The 21,216-nt window shown below is 38.5% G+C and overlaps 1 protein-coding gene across 1 annotated transcript; it reads right to left on the bottom strand.

The window, feature by feature from the left end:
- Positions 1–16,685: 16,685 nt before the first annotated feature.
- LOC131168596 (probable aquaporin PIP2-5) lies at positions 16,686–20,076 on the bottom strand. The gene is made up of 4 exons (XM_058128152.1): positions 18,064–20,076; positions 17,438–17,733; positions 17,185–17,325; positions 16,686–17,062 (listed from the first exon to the last, which is right to left on the bottom strand). The coding sequence occupies exons 1-4, from the start codon at positions 18,368–18,370 to the stop codon at positions 16,943–16,945; spliced, it is 864 nt and encodes a 287-aa protein (XP_057984135.1). The 5' UTR covers positions 18,371–20,076; the 3' UTR covers positions 16,686–16,942.
- Between the last annotated feature and the right edge of the window lie 1,140 nt (positions 20,077–21,216).

Here is a 21,216-nt window from a genome sequence, read left to right as displayed (position 1 = left end):
TTGGGGTATGTTATCTCAAGAGATTGAATTTATGTGGATCCCAGTAAAATTGATGCGGTAGTGAATTGGGCTAGACCGAGGAACATCCAGGAGATCAGGAGTTTCTTGGGGTTAGTTGGTTATTGCCATCATTTTGTTGAGGGATTCTCAGCTTTATCAGGGCCTCCGATACGATTTACTTGGAAGAACGCCATATTTGAATGAGACGACAACTGTGAGCAGACTTTTCAGGAACTGAAGTAGAGGCTAGTCACAGCGCCTATATTGATCATCGCGTCATGGGGTAAGGGTTATACTATTTACAGTGATTTGTCCTTTAAGGGACTTGGTTGTGTATTGATGCAGCATGGTAGGGTGGTGGCATATGCGTCTAGATAGTTGAAAAAATATGAGAAGAACTACCCTACCCATGATCTTGAATTGGCTGCAGTGGTACACGCATTGAAAATTTGGAGGCATTACCTATACGGTGAGCAGTGTGAGATTTTCTTCGACGACAAGAGTTTAAAGTATTTCTTCACCTAGAAGGAATTGAATATGAGACAGAGAAGATAGTTGGAGCTTATTAAGGATTTCGATTGTACTATCAGTTACCACCCAGGGAAAGCAAACGTGGTAGCTGATGCACTGAGCAGGAAGTCTGGAGAATCAGTGTTGACGACTATGGAGATCTAGCATCCGATCATGATGGACCTAGAGAGACTCGACATAGAGTTAGTAGAGAGTGACCCTCTAGTATGTATTGATAGTTTAGTGGTACAACCTACTCTGTAAGAAAGAATTAAAGCTGCTCAAAAGGAAGACCCAGAATTAGCCGAGGTGATAGATAGAGTGTAGACTGGTCTGAGAGAGGAATTATGTATTTCAGATGACGGGACTCTACGGTTCCATACCATATTATGTGTTCCTGCTGATGCTGATATTGGGAAGACTATTTTGGAGGCTCACAGATCTTTGTATACAGTTCATCCCGGCAGTACGAAAATGTATTGGGATCTGTGAGAGTTTTACTAGTGGAGTGGTATGAAGAGAGAAATTGTCAAGTATGTAGCACAGTGTCTGACATGCCAGCAGGAAAAAGCTGAGCACCAGAGGCCGGGGGATCAGTTGCAGCCTCTATTTATCCAAGAGTGGAAGTAGGATCATATATCTATGGATTTTGTCTCAGGGCTACCGCCAACATCGCATGGCCAGAATGCAATTTGGGTGATAGTAGATCGATTGACTAAAATCGCTCATTTCCTCCCTATCAAGATCAGTTATTCCCTCAGCTGTTGGGCAAAGATTTACATTCAGGAGATAGTTCATTCTCACGGAGTGCTTGTGTCCATGTGTCAAATCGAGACCCGCATTTCACGTCACGGCTCTAGAGAAACTTGCAGGAAGCTTTAGGGTCTCAGTTATCGTTTAGCACGACATTTCATCCTCAGTCAGATGGGCAGACTGAGAGGATGATACAAATGCTAGAAGATATGCTTCGAGCATGTGTATTAGATTTTGGGGATAACTGGACTCAGTTCATGCCACTGGTGGAGTTCGCGTATAATAATAGTTACTAGTCCAGTACTGGCATGTCACCATTTGAGGCTTTATATGGTAGGAGATGTCGATCTTCTTTATATTGGGATTAGAGGGGTGAGCGGCGAGTTGTGGGGTCAGAGCTTGTGGAGTAGGCGTACGATAAGGTTCACCTCATCAGAGATTGAATTAGTGCAGCTTAGAGCCGATAGAAGAGTTATGCCGATAGTCGCCACAGGAAGTTAGAATTTGACATTGGGGATCATGTATTTTTAAAGGTAGCTCTGTTAAAAGGAGTTATGAGGTTTGGAAGGAAGGGTAAACTTAGCCCTAGGTTCATCAGTCCATTTGAGATTTTAGAAAAAGTGGGACCGGTTGCCTGCAAGTTAGCTTTACCACCTATGTTATCCAGGAAGCACGATGTATTCCACATTTCTATGCTGAGGAAATACGTCCCAGACCCTTCTCATATTATCAGTTATGGTGAATTTGAGCTTAGTGATTCACTAGTCTATGAGGAGGTACCCATGCAGATTTTGGATAGAAAAAAACAGGAACTACGTAATAAGAAGATTCCTCTGGCAAAGATTCTATAGAGGAATCACGCAATAGAAGAAGCTTCTTGGGAGCTCGAGGAATAGATCAGACAAAAGTACCCGCAATTGTTCCAAAAAGTTCAGATTTAGTTAGAAAATATAAGTAAATATGTAGTATTTCTTTTGCAGGTATATGTAATACTCTAGTTAGTAAGTGATATTTTAGTTTTGGAGGAATTTTCTTTTGTATATGTAATCTCCCAGGACTCAGAATGTAACCATGGTATTCTTCCGCCATAAGTGAGGGTAAGTAATAAAATAAGTAGACCATTTTGCCTTTAAGGGATGATGAGTTGTATGAATAGTAAATTTCAAGGACGAAATTTTATAAGCAGGGGAGAATGTAATAACCCGAGGAATAATGATATTTAAATAATAAAGAAAAGGGTAAAATGGAATTCGGACATAAGGGGGCAGCAGGCTTCGTAGACAATGTGGCAACTTGGGCAACTCTGAATTTCGTCGATGAAGGGGGAGTTCGTCGACGAATTTTCAATTAACCTCATCGACGAGGTGACATGGCTCGTCGACAAGAAGATACCGAGAAGATATTTGAGGTGCCTCTGAATTTCGTCGATGAAGGTGAAATCTCGTTGACGAATTTTCTATTAACCTCGTCGATGAGGTGATGTGACTCTTCGACCAAGTCCCTAGTATAAATAGCCTAAAACATAGTTTAAATGTAGAAATAATCAGAAAATCTCTCTCTCTCTCTCTCTCTCTCTCTCTCCTCCCTACGGTTTCTTTCTCCTCTCTCTTCGATTTCAACTCCATCGTTCGCCGGATCAACGATCTAAAGCCACCACGATGCTCCTGGGGAAGTTCTTTCCAAATCTACCGGAGCGGATCGTTGGTGGAAACGAGTAGAAATTCATCCCTGAGTTGAGGTAAGACTTTTTTTGTCAAATTTGGTCTTTTCATAATTATAGAAAATGATATTCACGTGAAAATACTGAAATTTAGTTTTGAGAGTTGTTGGTTTCAGGGTGTTGTTCGGGGAACCCTATAAGTGCAGGATCGAAATTTTATGGAGTTTCTTTTCAGTGTCGGGTAAGGGAATAAATTAAAGCAGTTATTTTCCATGCAAATTACTATTATTTATCGGCAAATTAATTTTCAGAAAAACATGTATTATAACTGAATATTATTGAGTAAATGCATATTTGGGAAAATACTGCTATTATACAGGAATTACAATTTTAGAATGAAAGATGTGATTTTATTCAGCATTGTGTGGCATGAATATTATTTTTACATGATATGTATTATATTATGGCAATTTTATAAGTAAAGCTTGTTTTATGAAATTATGAAATAATACAGTACATTATGATTTTGAAAATACATGATAATTGATTTATTTATTCAGAATGATATGTATGAGATATTTGGCGCAAGGCCATGATTGATAGTCGGTGCAAGGCCGTGTTTTACATATGATTTTGGCGCAAGGCCGTATTTATGAAATTATAGAAAATGTTATCAATCCATTTATGTTAAATGCTATATTATCATGTATTATATATTATTAGAACTCAGATGTTAGTTTAGTTCAGTTTCAGGAGCACGATATCGTAGCTATATAGATCATATATCTATGTTCAGATTGGTGCTAACCACCCCACGAGGGGGTGGGAGATGGATAGTCGATGTGGCTTTCAGTGTAGAGTTGTAGATGTCCACCTGGTAGTCTGAACCAGGGTGTGGCGGGCCCATCGTACTTATAGACATTTTTGACTCAACAGTGGTCAGCCAGCCATTGTCGGGTCCTGCCTTCGGGCTGCACAACCTGTTATGGGGGGTAATACATGACATCAGCTAGCTATTCGTCCTGGGTATGTTTTCAATATTATCAGCTATACAAGAAATTTTATGAACTATATGATGTATTAGAAAATACGAAATTATTTGATTATTCAGTATGTTATGATGAATGTTTCAGATATATGAAATGTACTACATATGTATAATTGCATCAAATATTCATGTTGCCACACAGCTGTGTTTAGTTTATTTTACCTTACTAAGAAGTGTCCCACCCCTGAACATTAAATGATTTTTAGGAAACTCAGAAGGGCCGACGGGTCGTGGCCACTGTTGAGTTGGTTGTACTACCCTGCTAGGAGGGTAGGTTTGGACTAGGATCCGGGGATTTTGATGTAAGGTCCTAGGGATGTTTTGTATTTCTGTGAGATTGTATATAAACACAATATTTTGAGATATACTTTAACTCTGGTATTATGTATTTTGTGGTAATGAGGTTGATGATTTACATTTACTACTGCTAGGTTCCGCTGTGTATGACAAGTGTCCCCGCTATCCACAGGTTTGGGTTAACTATTTTACTTATTATGTTATATTATATGATTAGATAAGGGGGTCGTTACAACTCTACTTAGTGTAGCTCAACAGGTTATGGTTGAGATTGTGCGGAGCTCTAGGGAGCAGGGAGGCCCATCGACAGACCAGGGCTGTACCATTAAAAAGTGTTAGGATCAAGCGCTACCGATTCTTCTAAAACGAATTGGTGGTAGAAGGGACGCAATTTTTTCCTTTAAACGGCAGTGTAGAGCCCTGCACTGAGCGTTAGGTGGACATAAGGGGCTGCACCAATTCCAAGTAAGGAAGCCGACGCAAGCACTGTCGAGTTGGGGCCCACTGCTACGATCCCTTGGAACAGGGTTGACTGTTGACTTCCCATAAAGCCAACAATCACCCCCCAACAGCTACCCTAGGAGCGCTCAAACCTATGACCTCGCTCTGATACCACTTGTCAGGATCAAGTGCTACTAGTCCTTCAAAAACCAATTAGTGGTAGAAGGGACGCAATTTTTTCCTTTAAATGGCAGTGCAGAGCCCTACACTAAGCGTCATGTGGACATGAGGGGCTACACCAATTCCAAGCAAGGGTGCCGACGGGTTGGCACGCTAAGCACTGTCGAGCTAGGGTCCACTGCTATGATCCCTCGTAATAGGGTTGACTGCTAACTTCCCATAAAGCCAACCAGAAGTTTACTAAAATGAATCCTCTAACATTTTCAAGAGGAGGCGACCCTGCGGTTGCTGAAAATTGGGCGCAAGAGATGGAGAAAATATTGACGGTACTCCACTATATAGATGAACAGTGGGTTCTTTATGCTACCTATAAGTTGACAGGTGAGGCCGAGAGGTGGTGGACAACTACGAGATTATTGGAGGAGTAAAGACGGGTACCAGTGGCTATGACCTGGTGCCGACATAAAGAAATTTTCTTTGACCATTATTTTCTTACCACCGTTAGAGAGGCTAAGGTAGCAAAATTTATGAAATTGACTTAAGGAAATCTCACAGTCCAGCAATATGCGGCAAAGTTCATTGAGCTGTCACGCTTTGCCCCTTACGTTATCCCAGATGAGGTTAAAAGGCAAGGATGTTTGAGAGGGGTTGAGGTAGGATATCTACAAGTAGGTGGTAGTACTAAAAGTGCAAGATTTCTCCAAATTGGTTGACAGGGCCATAGTAGTAGAGGAGAGTGAATATAAAGATCTAGGAGCACCGATCTAGAGAAAAGCCCACGCTTCCAAGATTCCAGGCAGGGTCCAGCCGAGGCCCTTGGAGGGGAGGTAGATATAGAAGAGATCAAAGATATGTCAAATTATCTAGGGCTGAGACATATATGTTAGATGTTGAGTTGTCAGTAGCCACGTTGACTGTAGCAGTAGTGAGGTGCAGAAGGGTGCTTAGAAACTATCTGGTGGACATTCAGGAGAAAGTGTTACCAACCGATCTCGTGGTGTTAGACATGTAGGGGTTCAATATGATATTGGGTATGGACTGGTTGGCAGCCAATTATGCCAACATTGATTGTCATAAAAAAGAAGTGATCTTCAGACCCCCAAGAGAGCAGGAATTCAAATTCATGGGGCCACATATATGTGCCTCGCCACAATTAGTGTCGAGTATTCAGGTAAGGAGGTTGCTTCAGGGTGGTTGTCAGGGGAATGTTGCTTATATAAAAAAGATGTCAAAGGAAGAATTGAAACAAGTTGATATTCCGATGGTCAGATAATTTTCGGATGTTTTTCCAGAGGAATTACCTGGTTTACTACCATATTGAGAAATTGAATTTGCCATGGATTTTCTATCAGGGTTAGCACTAATATCTAAAGCGCCCTATAGAATGGCTCTAGATGAACTGAAAGAATTGAAAGACCAGTTGCAGAAGTTATTGGATAAAGGGTTTATCAGGCCTAACGTGTCACCTTGGGGAGCACTAGTCCTGTTCGTGAAAAGGAAAGACGGGACTATGAGGATATGCATTAATTATAGAGAGATAAATAAAGTGACAATCAAGAATAAATATCCTCTTCCTAGAATCGATGATTTATTTGATCAGCTCCATGGAACCCAGGTTTATTCTAAGATTGACCTTCAGTCAGGATATCATCAGGTGAAAGTTAAAGCAAAGGACGTTTCGAAGACAGATTTCCGAACCAGGTATAGGTACTATGAGTTCTTAGTAATGTCGTTCGGATTGACTAATGCACCGACAATGTTTATGGATCTAATGAATCGGGTGTTCCATCAATACATGGACCAGTTTGTTGTGGTATTTATTGATGATATATTGGTCTACTCGAAGAGTTTTGAGGAGCACAAGGATCATTTGAGGTTGCCATTCCAGGTATTAAAGGAAAATAAGTTATACGCTAAATTCAAGAAATGTGAATTCTAACTGAGGCAAGTCACTTTCCTCAAGCATATGATCTCCAAGGACGGCATATCAGTAGACCTAAGTAAGATAGAAGCAGTGGTGAATTTGTTGATACAGGGAAACGTTCAGGAAGTCAGTTGTTTCTTAGGTCTAGCAGAGTACTACAGGAGTTTTGTGGGTGGCTTTTCTAGATTATCGGGTTCATTGACACGACTCACGAGGAAAAATGTGAGATTTGAATGGACTGAAGAATGTGAGCAGAGCTTCTTGGAATTGAAGCAGCGGTCGGTCACTACACCGGTATTATCTATTCCATCAGGAGAGGATGGATTTGTTATATACAGTGACGTGTCTCAGAAGGGACTCGGGTGCGCGTTGATGCAGTAGTGTATGCTCTGAAAATATGGAGACATTATCTTTTTGGTGGGAGATGTGAGATTTTCACTGACCATAAAAGTTTAAAGTGCTTCTTCACCCAGAAAGAACTGAATATGAGGCAAAGAAGATGGCTATAGCTTATTAAAGATTCTGATTGCATTATCAGCTACCACCCAAGGAAGGCAAATGTGGTGGCTGATGCTCTGTGTCAAAAATCAGTGGGAGCAGCCCTATCACCAGTGGAGATTCAGCATCCAATTCGGATGGACTTGGAGAGGCTCGGTGTGGAGTTAGTAGGAAATGATCACCAGGCATTTATTGCCAACCTAGTGTTACAACCTATCCTATAGGAGAGGATTAAAGCTACTCAGAGGAATAATCCAGAATTAGAAGAACTAATGGATAAAGTGTGAGATGGTCAGGGGGAGGAGTTTAATGTTTTAGATGATGGAGCTTTGAGGTTTCGTACCAGACTATGCGTACCTATAGATGCTGAAATTAAGAGGACTATCCTAGAGGAGGCGCACAGATCTTTCTACACAATCCATCCTAGAAGTACTAAGATGTAGCTGGACCTCTGGAACACATTCTTGTGGAGTGTTATGAATTGGGAGATAGTCGAGTTTGTAGAGCAATGTTTGGCGTGCTAGTAGGTAAAGGCTAAGCACCAGAGATCGGCAGGACAGTTGCAGCCTGTAACGACCCAAAGAATAATGGTATTTAAATAATAAAGAGGGAGAGAAATGGAAATAGTAATAGAAGAAGGCAGTCAACTTAGCGTTCGTCAATAACATCGCACTTTGTGAAAAATACCCCAATAAATTTATCAGGGCCTCGTCGACGAGGGTACAATAGGACCTCGTCGATGAGGGCGAGCTTCATCGACGAGAAGATATTGAGGGGGGGTTGTAGACAGTCTGAATTTCGTCGACGAGAAGATAGGATCCGTCGACAAAATTACTGAAGGACTCATCGATGAGATGACGTGGTTCGTTGACGAATCCCGCAGTATAAATAGTGCCAAAACTCGATTAAACGTAGACAGTCAACACCGTTCTCTCTCCTCTCTCTCTCCTACGACCTCTCTACCATCTCTCATCGATTTCAGCCCCGTCAGTCGCCGAATTGACGATCTGAGGCCACCACGACACTCCTGACGGAGTTCTTTTCAAGTCTATTGAGGCGAATCGTCAGTGGGATCAAATCAAATTTCACCCCAAAATCAGGGTAAGGCCTTTTAGCCAGTTTTTGGCCTTCTGGAAGTTGTAGGAAATGATGTAGGCCAAGAAATATTGATATTCTATTCTGAAAAATGTGGTTTTCAGGGTGTGGAATAGGAAGCCTTGCGGGTGTAGGACCAGTTTACGATAGGGGCTTTTCGACAGTTTGGTAAGGGAAACATACTATGCTAGGAAACTCTTTTATGATTTCAGCATGAATTATATATTTTTATCAAATTATTGTTGAGGTTATATATATATATATATATATATATATATATATATATATATATATATTACAGTTTCCAGAACTTGATAATATTAGTATGTATTTGTGTGGCTTGAGTTGATAATAGAAACAATACTATATTTATAGAATTTGTGAATACCATGTTTATAGTCATTAACAGAAATACCATGATATTTGCATGATATGGAATGACAAATTTTTCAGTGAACAGTATACTCAGAAATATGCATTTTCAGTAATTCTAGAATAACATGTTTATCAGTACCATAATGCCCCAATATACAGATATTCATACAGCAGTTCAGTTATACAGAAAACAGATTTTCAGTCAGTTTATTTAGAATTTCAGATAAATTCTATGGGGTCATGGTTGTTTTAGAAACCACAATAAAAACAATATATTACATATATCAGTTACCCATATAGTATCATACCTTGATGGATCAGATAGCAGAGCACGGTACCATAGCTACAGATATTCAGTTCAGAGTGCAACCACTTTACTTAGATAGTAAGTGGTAAGAGGTCGATCGTGCCCACGTCGGGATAGGCTCTCCATCAGATATGGATTGAGGGGGTCAATCAGACTATCGGAGTTCAGTTGACTTACCCTAGTCGGCCAGCCAGGATAGGTCCCGCCTTTGGGCCGCACAACCCTGTCACGAGGGGTCAAATCATAACATACAGCCATCCAGGAAAATTTTCTCAGATATTATAAGTATATTTTTTAGAAATAGTAGTATTAATATGAAAAGTAGTTTCATACAAATTGGCATGTTAAATAATATAGTTAATGGTTTTATTATACATTATGTAATATCAGCATTTTCAGATTCAATTATTCATACTATTCCTAAATCAGATTATTTTTAGCAAACTATAGCTCAATGGCCACACACTAGTAATAGCATGTTTCGTCTTACTAAGCATTGGCTCATCCTAGTGTTGAATTGTTTTTTTTTTTTTTTTTCAGGTGAACCGGCTAGGCGAGTGGAGCAGGCTCGCAAGTAGAGTGGCTATTGTACTGCCCTTTTTGAGAGTGAGTATCATTTTTGAGTGGCATATTTTTGTAAACCCTTAGAATTAGTAAGGGTAGTTTTTAGAGAACAACGATGTTTGTATATTATGGGATGATTTGACACTCTGGTATTGTATTATATGTGGATGTATTTTATATGATTGGCCTTCCGCTATTTAGGTTATTGTTGGATATTAAAATATGGGAAACAAATTTTATTTTATTAGAAGGTCGTTTCACAGCCACTTCACATCCTAGAGTAGAAGTGGAATCATATATCTATGGATTTCGTCACAAGTCTATCGCCGGCGCTGCATGGAAAAAATGCTATTTGGGTGGTCATTGATCAATTGATGAAGACCGCTCATTTTATCCCTATTAAAGTTAGTTATTCTATGAACAAACTGACAGTATTATACATTCAGGAGATAGTTTGACCCCATGGTGTGCTAGTATCCATAGTTCCAGACCGAGACCCACGATTTACATCACGATTTGGGAAGAGCTTGCAAGAAGCTTTGGGGTCTCAGTTAGCATTCAACATAACATTTCATCCACAAACTGATGGGCATACAGAGAGGATGATCCAGATACTTAAGGATATGTTATGAGCATGCGTGCTGGATTTTGGGGGTAGTTGGACCCAATATATGCCACTGGTTGAGTTTGTGTATAATAACAGCTACTAGGCCAGCATCGGGATGGCACCTTATGAGACATTATATGGTAGGAGGTGTCATTCTCCACTATACTAGGATGAAATGGGTGAAAGGTGAGTTTTGGGACCAGAGTTAGTGCAGCAAGCGTACGATAAAGTCTGACTTATTAAAAAAAGAATCAGTGCGACTCAGAGTCGGCAAAAAAGTTACACAAATACTCGCCCCCAAAAGTTAGAATTTGATGTGGGAGATCAGGTAGTTTTTTAGAATAGCACCGCTCAGAGGAGCTATGAGATTTAGAAAGAAGGGTAAGTTGAGCAATAGGTTTATTGGCCCATTCGAGATACTTGAGAGAGTGGGTTCAGTCGCCTACAGGCTAACTTTACCACCAGCTCTATCCAGGATACATGACTTATTTCATGTTTCCATGGTGAGAAAATACGTCCTAGACCCCTCCCACGTGATCAGTTACGAGGAGATAGAGCTTAGAGTACTTTGGCATATAAAGAAATACCAATGTAGATTCTAGATAGAAAGGAACAAGAGTTGCGCACCAAGAGAATTCCGCTAGTGAAAGTACTATGGAGGAATCATGCAGTGGAGGTGACCTCATGGGAGATAGAGGAGGAGATACGACATAAGTACCCGTATATACTCAGTGGGGATCCACATTAATCAGAAAAGGAAAGGTAATGATTCAGGTGAGGTAAATATAATTTTGATTTTATTTTTATGTAGTGCAAGATGAAGTATGTGTAATTAGGTAAAGTGAGTTTTGGGAGAATTTTGGTTAGTTTTTGTGATCTCTTAAAACCATATATGTAATCGGCGACGATTTTCTAAAAGGGGAAGAAAATCGGCGATTCAAAAAATCGTCGTCGGTTTTGGGATTTAACCGCAGGACTGTAAATGGTAAAAGGTAAATTTTGGGTCGGTTAATAGAAAACCGACAAAGGTTTTCTGAGAATTAAAGAAAATTAGCGACAATTTTTGTTAGCAGTGCTGAGAATATAAAAGAACCGAGAGCTCATTTGAAAATTAAAAATTTAAACATTCTCTCTCTCTCTCTCTCTCCTCCCAAACCCTACGAACCCCCCTTCCAATTTTCTTCGATTTCGGTTCTGTTAAAGCTCAGATTGATGATCAGGAACCACGTAGGTGGAGCAGAATTTCAGTTTGGGGTTCTGGGGCACCATCCCAAAACTAAGGTAAGGAGGTAATTTGAGTGTTTATAGGTTGTTTATCTGAATTGTTGAATGTATAGGCTTAGAAATGTGAATATGAATATAGTTCTGGAGTTCAACTAAGGACTTGGGAATTTGTGAAATACAAGGTTATAGTGTAAATGATACAGGCATGAGTTAGAGTTTCGACTAGTATTTTCCCAGAAAATAAGGTAAAGATAGTAGTACTTGTCTGGTTGACATTCTATAGATAAACTAAAATATGAAGGTTCGGGGAAATATGAATATGACAATTATTTTGGCAACTCAGTGGATTGACTAGGAAAATTCATATATATAATTTTAGGGCATTGAAATTATGAACACCACAAGTGTGAAATTAGAAATTAATAAATAGTTCTCAGATAGTCTAGTAAGAGAAATGTAGTGACTCGAAGAAAAATAGCATTTTAATAATAAGAGGGAGAGAAAATAGATATAGAAACAGAAGGAGACCGTAGACTTTGTTGACGACATTGCATTTTGGAGATAATATTAAATAATAACAATTTCAAGGAAATTGCTCAACTTCGTCAACGAACACAGGGTCTCGTCGACGAAGGTCTTCAGAATTTCGTCAACGAACACAGGGCTTCATTGACAAGAAAATACTGAGAGGCGGTTCGGGCTGTTCTGAATTTCGTCGACGAACACAGGGCCTCGTCGACGAACCTGGCCCTATAAATAGTGGAAAGACGGGATTTTTATTCATTTCTCTCGCCACTCTCTCTCTCCTCTCTCTCTCTCTCCTACAACTCTCTCTCCCTTCTCTCTTCATTTTCCTGAAGCTACCACGACGCTCCTGGCGGAGTTCTTTGCGAATCTGCCGGAGCGGATCGTCGAGAAATCAAAGTTGGAAATCATCCCAAATTCAGGGTAAGCCCTTTTAGCCACTTTTTGGCCTCATGGCAGTTATAGGAAATAATGTAGGTAGGAAAATACTGATATTTAGTTCTGGAAAATATTGGTTTCAGGGTGTTTTGTAGGAGGCTCTGCGGGTATCAAGCTAGAGTACAGTAGGGGCTTTTCAGAGATAAGGTAAGGGAAATCTGCTATGCTAGGAAAGTTCTGAATATTATGCAGTTTATTTATTTACGAAAATTATGTATTTTAGTATGGTGTGGCATATGATTATGTATATGGTACGGGGATATGTTTATGAATTTAGTTTCATGATTTTACGAATTTCAATATCATGATTATACGCATTTCAGTACCATGATTATACGAATTCCAATATCATGATTTTACGATATTTCAATACCATGATAACACGAACTCTAGTATTACGAATATGCAGTTCCATGTTATGATTATTCAGATTTCAGTACGTTATGCAGTATCATGGTTATTTCAGTACTTCAGAATCATGGTAAATCAGTTAGTTATGTATAGAAATATATTATATGATATCAGACCCTATTGGACTTGCAACTCTAGAGCACGGTACCGTTGCTACAGATACTATGTTACTTTATGAGTGCAACCACCTATTCAGATAATACGTGGTACGGTCGACTACCTAGGCCCTTGAAGAGGTTATGCTCCCCATCCAGATATGGGTTGAGGTGGGCAGGTCCACTGACGGAGTTCAGTGATTTATTCCTGGTTGGCCAGCCAGGGTAAATCTAGCCTACAGGCCGCACAACCTCGTCATGAGGGGCATGTCATGACACATATAGCCACAGGGAACAGTTTCAGTTACTATTACTTACGTATTGATTTACAGAATCAGGGATCCTACTATATACACTAGAAGTATTTTGAATTATAACCATAATACTAATGTGTTAAGCAACAGGGAAAAGGGGTGGTGTGCTTTATTATTTGTACTGTACTTTTGTACTCAGTTATTCATGTTTATATGAAACAAATTTCATGATATATATAGGAGCTCATTTGCCACACACTAGTAATAGCATATTTTCTCTTACTGAGCGTTGGCTCATTCCAGTGTTCAAATATTTTTCAGGTGATCCGGGTAGGCGAGCAGATCAGGCTCGCAAATAGAGGGCGTCTATAGTGCCCCATCAGAGAGTGAGTATCATTTTTGAGAATGATTTTGTGTAGCCCTAGCTAGTTAAGGGCATTTTTGGGGATACAGTTATGTTGTATATATTGCAAAACATTTCAGAACTCTGGTATTGAATGTAATGGTTTAGGTTATGTTTATATGATTCTGTTTCTCGCTGCTTAGGTTAACACGATGGTATCAGAGTATGTTAATTGCTATTATGGAAAAAAAATCAATTAATTAAGCAGGTCGTTACAAGAAATATGGCATGCCAATTAAATTAGAAGATATACCAGTAAAGCATATTTGATTATGAGTTACAGAGTGTGATTTTTAAACAAATCAGAGCATGGAAATTATACAGTTTTACAAATTATATTCTATGAGTTTTATGTAATTGTGTGGCATGAGAAATACTAAAATATTACAGAATTTTATACAAATTTACAAAATTATGATATATAGTTCTGACAGAATTATGATATACAGATTAAATAGTTTTATTAACAGAGCTATGGCTATACAGTATTTTATAGGATTATAGTTTACACATTTATAAAGAATTATGACATACAGTTTGCACAGTACCATGAAATTCAGATTATAGGTTCATGAATATACAATATTTTACAGAATTACGAATATATAGTGTTTTACAGAACGATGATTATACAGTGTTTTATAGAATCATGATTATACAATGTTTTACAGAACTATGATTATACAGTGTTATACAGAACCATGATATACGGATTATAGAACCATGACATGCAGAAATACAATTGATACAGATATAGAGTTATATTATAGCGTCATGGTTAATATAGAGAATTACAGCATCATGGAAAATACAGTTGATACAGAATTATGGTAAAATAGATAGATATTATATGGAAATAGTATTATATACTATCATACCCTGATAGAACAGAGTTATTTAGAGAGCACGGTACCGTAACTATACAGTATAGATAGTGCAACCATACGTCTTAGATAGAGTATGGTGTTGAATGTCGATTGTGCCACAGGTAAAGTACACTCCCTGACCTCCAGACCAGGTGGAGCAGGTCTTTCGTACTACAGATATATACACAAATACAATTAGACTAGCATTGGTAAGCCAACCAGTGTTTAGTCCCGCCTACAGGCTGCACAACCCTATCATGAGGGGTTAAATCATAACATACAACCATCCAAGAAAGTTTTCAGAATTATATATATATAGTATACACATAAAGCAGAGATTATATATATATATATATATATATATATATATATATTATAGATAGAAGTATGTTTGAATAATTAACTCAGAATTACTGTATTTTAAATGACATAAATGTGGGTTATGATACAGATGCTTTTACATGATAACTCATTTATAGTTTTAATAAAAGATTATGTTTTACGTATAAACCCATATGCCACACACTAGTATAACATGTTTCTCCTTACTAAGAGATATCTCACCCCAGCATTATAAACATTACAGGTAACTCAGAGGGGCGTACAAGGCCGGCTCAAAGATAGAAGAGACAACTGAGTCGACATAGTTCTGGGGTGAGTTTTGGGCTGAGTTGTAGAACCCTTAGCATTTTGGGATTTTTGGAAAAGGTGTATATATAGTGGATCTGTAGTACTCTTGTATTGTATATTTTGGGTTATGGTTTGGATATTTATGATTTTCCGCTGCATAGGTATTATACATGGTATGCATAGTTTACCACGACACCCACTTTGGGTCGTGATGATGATATGTATCTATATACAGGGTCTCAGAGTTATGGAATATAGCTTAATAGTGTAAATGTGAAAAAAAAAAAAAAGATAGTATGAAATTTTGGGTCGTTACAATATGGTTGCAAATGAATATATATATATATATATATATATATATATATATATATATATATATAGATGGATTTGAGTATAGATTTCATGATTACTCAGTTAAAATATTTATTAAATGAACGTGTTTTGATTCATTCAAACTTATGTTGCGACAAATTGATAATATATTATTCCATCTTACTGGGTGGTGTCTCACTCCTTAATATTTTAATATTTCAGGAAATCTAGAGAGACGAGCTTAGAGAGCTCCCGACAGAATTAGTAGCTTTGGGATTGAAGATAATGCTGGTGAGACACTAGTACGTACATGTATATGGATATGTCTTGAAATACTTTGGGTTGTTGTATTATTTGGTCTTTTGGGGAGACATGTATATATAAAATGATGGTTATAGAACTCTGGTATTGTATTCGAAATTTATGTATATGTATCTGCTGCATGTTTTAGTTGAGATATGGACAGGTCAGCCCAGTACCCACTTGGGGGTCAGGTGGTTATCTATGGTATCAGAATTTTATGTATATATATGTTTGTTTTACTAGCACTCTGGGTCACATGGCAGGTCGGAGCGGTACATTTCATGATTACTTAGTTAAAATATTTATTAATTAAACATCTTTTGATTCATTCAAACTCATGTTGTCACATTGATATGTCTTGTACTACTTTGGACTGTAGTATTATTTGGTCTTTTGGAGAGACATGTATATATAATATGATAATTATAGAACTCTAGTATTATATTCAGAGTTTATGCATATGTATCCGCTGCATATTTTAGTTGAGATATGGACAAGTCAACCCGGTACCCACTTAGGGGTCTGGTGGTTATCTATGGTATTAGAGTTTCATGCATATATATATATATATATATATATATATATATATATAGTAGAATTTTCGAGTCGTCACAATGTTTGTAGGGAGGCTTCACCATGTCTTTTAACTGAGTTTTTTTTTTTATATATAATTATTTTAAATTCTTTAGTAATGGGTTTTCGTATTTCTTTATCGCCATAGGACCTTCTTCTTGTTTCAATAAAACAGAAGAAAGGAGTGAAAAGAAAAGGGCTCCATACTTCTTCCACTCTTCCGTTTTGTTTACTCATAAATTTGTTTTAAACATTCGTGCTTTCTCAAAAGTTTAAGCAGAAGAAGTAGGTCCAAATTTGTCCCTATAAACAGAACAATTAAAACAATAGGAGTTGACCATTATGGTTACTGTAGGCACTAATTATGCATAATCTCTGATGAGCATTGGGACTAAATGAAACTTCGGAATAATTATTAATTAAGCAGAAGAACATATATAGAAAATGACTGACACCATCTGGGCAAGTTAAAAACAAAGTGCGCTTCCACACTCACAGTACTACTTCAATTTACAACACCACCTCCACCTCCACCTCGATCTCTGCCAACATCACTTCTCTCACTACGTTCTCTCACCATCATCAATCATCAACAGCCACCATGAGGAAATTAATTATGAGCAGTGATGGATTAATTGAAAAAGAAAAATCACATGTGGGGATTGCTTCTGAAGGACCCTATGGCTTTAATGGCTCCGGCCCTCAGAATGTACTGGTGATAGAACGCTGCAATTGCCGCTCCGATGAACGGCCCAACCCAGAATATCCACTGCAACCAACCATACCCCATCAGACTCAATTCAATACACAGCATGCAATTAACCAAAAGTTTAAAATAAAAAATAAGGGAGGAGAGGAGAGCAGAGGAGCAGATTTGAGATGATACTGTACTTGGTCATCCCAGGCTTTGTCTTCGTCGTAGATCACCGCAGCCCCCAGACTCCGAGCTGGGTTGATGCCGGTCCCGGTGATCGGAATAGTGGCTAGGTGAACCATGAACACAGCAAATCCAATTGGGAGTGGTGCCAACACCTTCAATTTTCAAACATCACACTTAATTATTGAAGGACATAATTTGGTTTTCTTTTTCGCAAATGAAAGCATCTTTTATCTGCTGATTTGTAAATTAATTTTTGGTACTTACGGGGACGTGAGAGTCTCTGGCGTTTCGCTTGGGGTCAGTGGCAGAGAAGACAGTGTAGACGAGGACGAAGGTGCCGATGATCTCGGCAGCGAGGCCCGTGCCGGTGCTATAGCCGTCGGCGAGATTGTTGGCTCCGCCACCGTACTTGTGGTAGAAAGCGGATTGGAACGTCTTGACCAGACCCACTCCACAGATGGCTCCCAAACACTGAGCCACCATGTACATCAGTGCTCGCACCAGCGACACCTTCCGCGCCAGGAACAGCCCGAATGTCACCGCCGGGTTGATGTGCCCACCTTCACATTATCGAAACAATGGTCATCCATTCACTAATACACGACATTATTCACACATATCGCTTAGTGGGTTTCATTTACTAGATCAACGATTATACTAGAAGGCACTTGAAAACACGATTAGTTCAGGGGAGATAGCAGGGGAGTGCTCGGGGTTGCCGAAGTAAATACCGTCAACTATCGGAAATTTCTCTCAAACACAACCTTAATTCAGTGTTATAGAATAATCATACTCAAAATAAAATAAACATTTCACAGAGATGATTTGTAGCAAATAAATTTAGGGTTGAGAAAGTAGCGGAGAGTTTTATGCTTCATTTTTACACTAACCGGAGATGCCGGCGGTGCAGTAGACAAGGACGAAGATCATGCCGCCGAAGGACCAAGCGATGCCGAGGACGCCGACGCCGGCGCATTCGTCGGCTTTCTTGAGAGGGTCAGTTTGGCTCTTGTAGCCGATCACCGTCAACACCGTAATGTAGAGGAACAAGAGTGTGGCGATGAATTCGGCGATGATGGCTCTGTAGAAGGACCACTTGCAGAGTTCCTGCGGGTCGACGAGGGGCGCCGGCGGCGGATCCTGGTAATCCTTGCCGGAGAACCCGCCATGCCCGCCGACCTCCACGTCCTTGGCCATGCCTCTCTGCAACTACGGAGACAGTAATGGAATTGAAACAGGAGCTAGCTAGGCAGATTCGTAGTAGGGGACTGAGGGTGAAGAACAGAGGATAGGGCGATGAGAAATGTGAGGAGGTATTTATGGAGGGGAAGACTTGGGAGATGAGTTTAATTAAGCTTAGCTTTGCCGCCCCAACTCCATAGTTATGATTTCAATCACTTTACAGATGACCCCACCAGCCATTACCAAACCTACCTTCTCTGCTACTCCCATTTTCCGTATAGTTGATGACTGACGAGACTTTTCTTTGCAGCTCAGTGATTTTCCTCTTGTGCTTTTACAGGTAAAATATTTATGGGCATAACATGATCTTGTCTTTGCCAAACGAGCAAGGAGTCATGTGAAAAAATAAATTTGTGGGCACGAGCCGTATGACAATGTTCATGGTCTAGTCTCTAGTGAACAAAAATTGGCGTACTTCACATGCACTAGGGGAAAGAATTTCTTTGAGGTATCTATCTGTTTTCTTGGTTTTAGATTTCAGTTCAATACAAATTTAATAGGAAAAAGGTTTTATAGATAGCAATCATTATTTTTTTATAATTTAAGCATTTGGTAGCCTTAGTACCTGATATATTAATCTTTAAGCACCTAGAATTAGTTCAACTTTTCTAAAAAGTCCCTTTTTTCATTGGAGGCTTAGGACCTCTTTAGCAAATCTCTCATTCATATCCCTTTTCTTTTGTTTCAAATTTGAATCCAACATTTTCAACATATAAATCCCAAACTTTAATCATTAATGGTATATCCCTTTAAAACACACGATTGGTTATTATTGAAAACTACTAAATTCTTAAAGTTACGTTTTAAGATTTTATAATTCCCTTTGCCAACCATAATTTTCGATCGCAGCAAAAGTAGAAATTATTAGTTGTAAAAAAAAAAGTATTAGAAACTACCATCATACAAAAATTGCAAATCATAATTTATAGTACAAATACACTTTAATAAATCTTCTCGGGTACAAGAATGAAATAGAATCGAACAAAATTCATATACAAATTTTCATATTCACTATATAATTTTTATTTTTAATATATTTTCCATTCCATTTCATTCTAACATACCAAATTAACATTGGATAAATTTCTTGAATTTTGAAATCTAAACTAGGAGGAGAGGACAATGATAAATTTGGCCATGCATGACTCTAATGTTAAACAATCACTCAAATCACGGAGGGGCGCACACCATGCTTTATGCTTTGTTCCGTTTGCTCTACCAAAGCGTGAAAGGAGGGGGAAAATTATTACTCTCTGCCTAGGAAGTAGCTAGACTTTACGGCCAAGGCGATGAGAATCATGAGATGATGCACATTCATTGGAAGAAAGGGGAAAGCACTAAATCAAAGAAATGTGTGAATTAAGGTGGGGACGACTCCTTTTTAAGGTGAATTGAACCACGCCAAGTGCGTGTTGCGCCCCCTACACTCCTCAATTAGCTTCTTAGGCTGGTAGGCAGGAAGCTAATGCTACTGCTAGAATCGCAAATGCTACTGTTCTCTTGCAGCCTTGGTTTCGAATTCAAGTAGACCCGCAGTTGCCGGCGGCGTTTTAGATTCACCCATTTAAGGCATGCAGCTCCGGTAAGAACCGCGGCGTGGTGCCGCCCAAGATGGCAGTGCGTTTGCCTGAAGAAACTGCGGTGCTTGTAATCCAGTCTTGCCCCAAAAGTCGGGGCCGCTCCATTTATTGCACGCAACGTGTTTGATGGTTTGCCTAAATGAAGTGCCAACCCCCCGCGCGGTTCACGGCAAAACAGCTGTGCGAGGCGGCCCTCCACCGTATTACGTCAGCCGCTGAGAGGATAGTCTCAGACAAATGTTGTGTCGACATAGAGACAGAGAGACATTAGACACAAAGGCTTTGTTTTTTAACTAAGGTAATAATAATAATAATAAATAACTAAAAAAATAAGCAATAGGGCAGCTCTGTATCATTATTCATGTCGATTTAGGTCATTGAATCCAATTTTCTTTTTAAGTAAAACTAAGGATTGCAAATTTTATTTGAAAAAAGGAAAAAAAAATTATGAAGAAAATTCATTTTAGATTATTGAAAAAAAAAATGAAAATATTAAAATCAAAGGTTAATAATGACTAAATTAAATTTTTGTTTTTTGATTTAATATTTTTTATTTTTGTATTTAAAAAATCAAATATTAATAAAGACTAAAGTCAAATTTTTTTACATTCTTTTAAAAAAAAAATGAACCATCCAATCTTAATACTCACATGTGCATGTCATGTCATGTATCTAATTAATATATTGCTAAGTGTTAAATGCGAATTTAACTTATAATGAAGTATTTATTTATAAAATCTTTTAAAGCTTTCAAAACTGTGATTAATTCACATACAACTACACAATTAAGCACCTCCGCGCATATCACTATTCATCTTCATTACTCAAACATATAGACATAGAGGGAAAGGAGAACTAAAACCCATGCTAGCCCTCCTCTTTATTTCATTGCATATTATAGATAACTATATATGTTCCATTTTTTATATTTTTTTATTTTTGCTCACAGAGTTCAAATTTAAGTTCAGTTACTTAATAGGGGTAATCGTTTCTCAGAGATTGGGATAACTTTATGAAAGAGAAAAGACACAAGGTAAAAAACCAAAAGTAGCATATCGACAAGTTCATAAGTCTCAAACATAGAAATACATCGAGGTACAAATAATATTAGAACTTGAAAATTATGACCTAAAATTCTACACAAAATAGTTACCTTTTACAATCAAATGTGTTCGATACATAGATTGTATGTAGGTCTCACATGTATATTTGAAAAAGAAG

The sequence above is a fragment of the Malania oleifera genome, chromosome 11, assembly GCF_029873635.1.
Source record: "Malania oleifera isolate guangnan ecotype guangnan chromosome 11, ASM2987363v1, whole genome shotgun sequence".
Classification (NCBI taxonomy): Eukaryota; Viridiplantae; Streptophyta; class Magnoliopsida; order Santalales; family Ximeniaceae; genus Malania; species Malania oleifera.
This window is presented reverse-complemented; position numbering and strand designations above follow the sequence as displayed.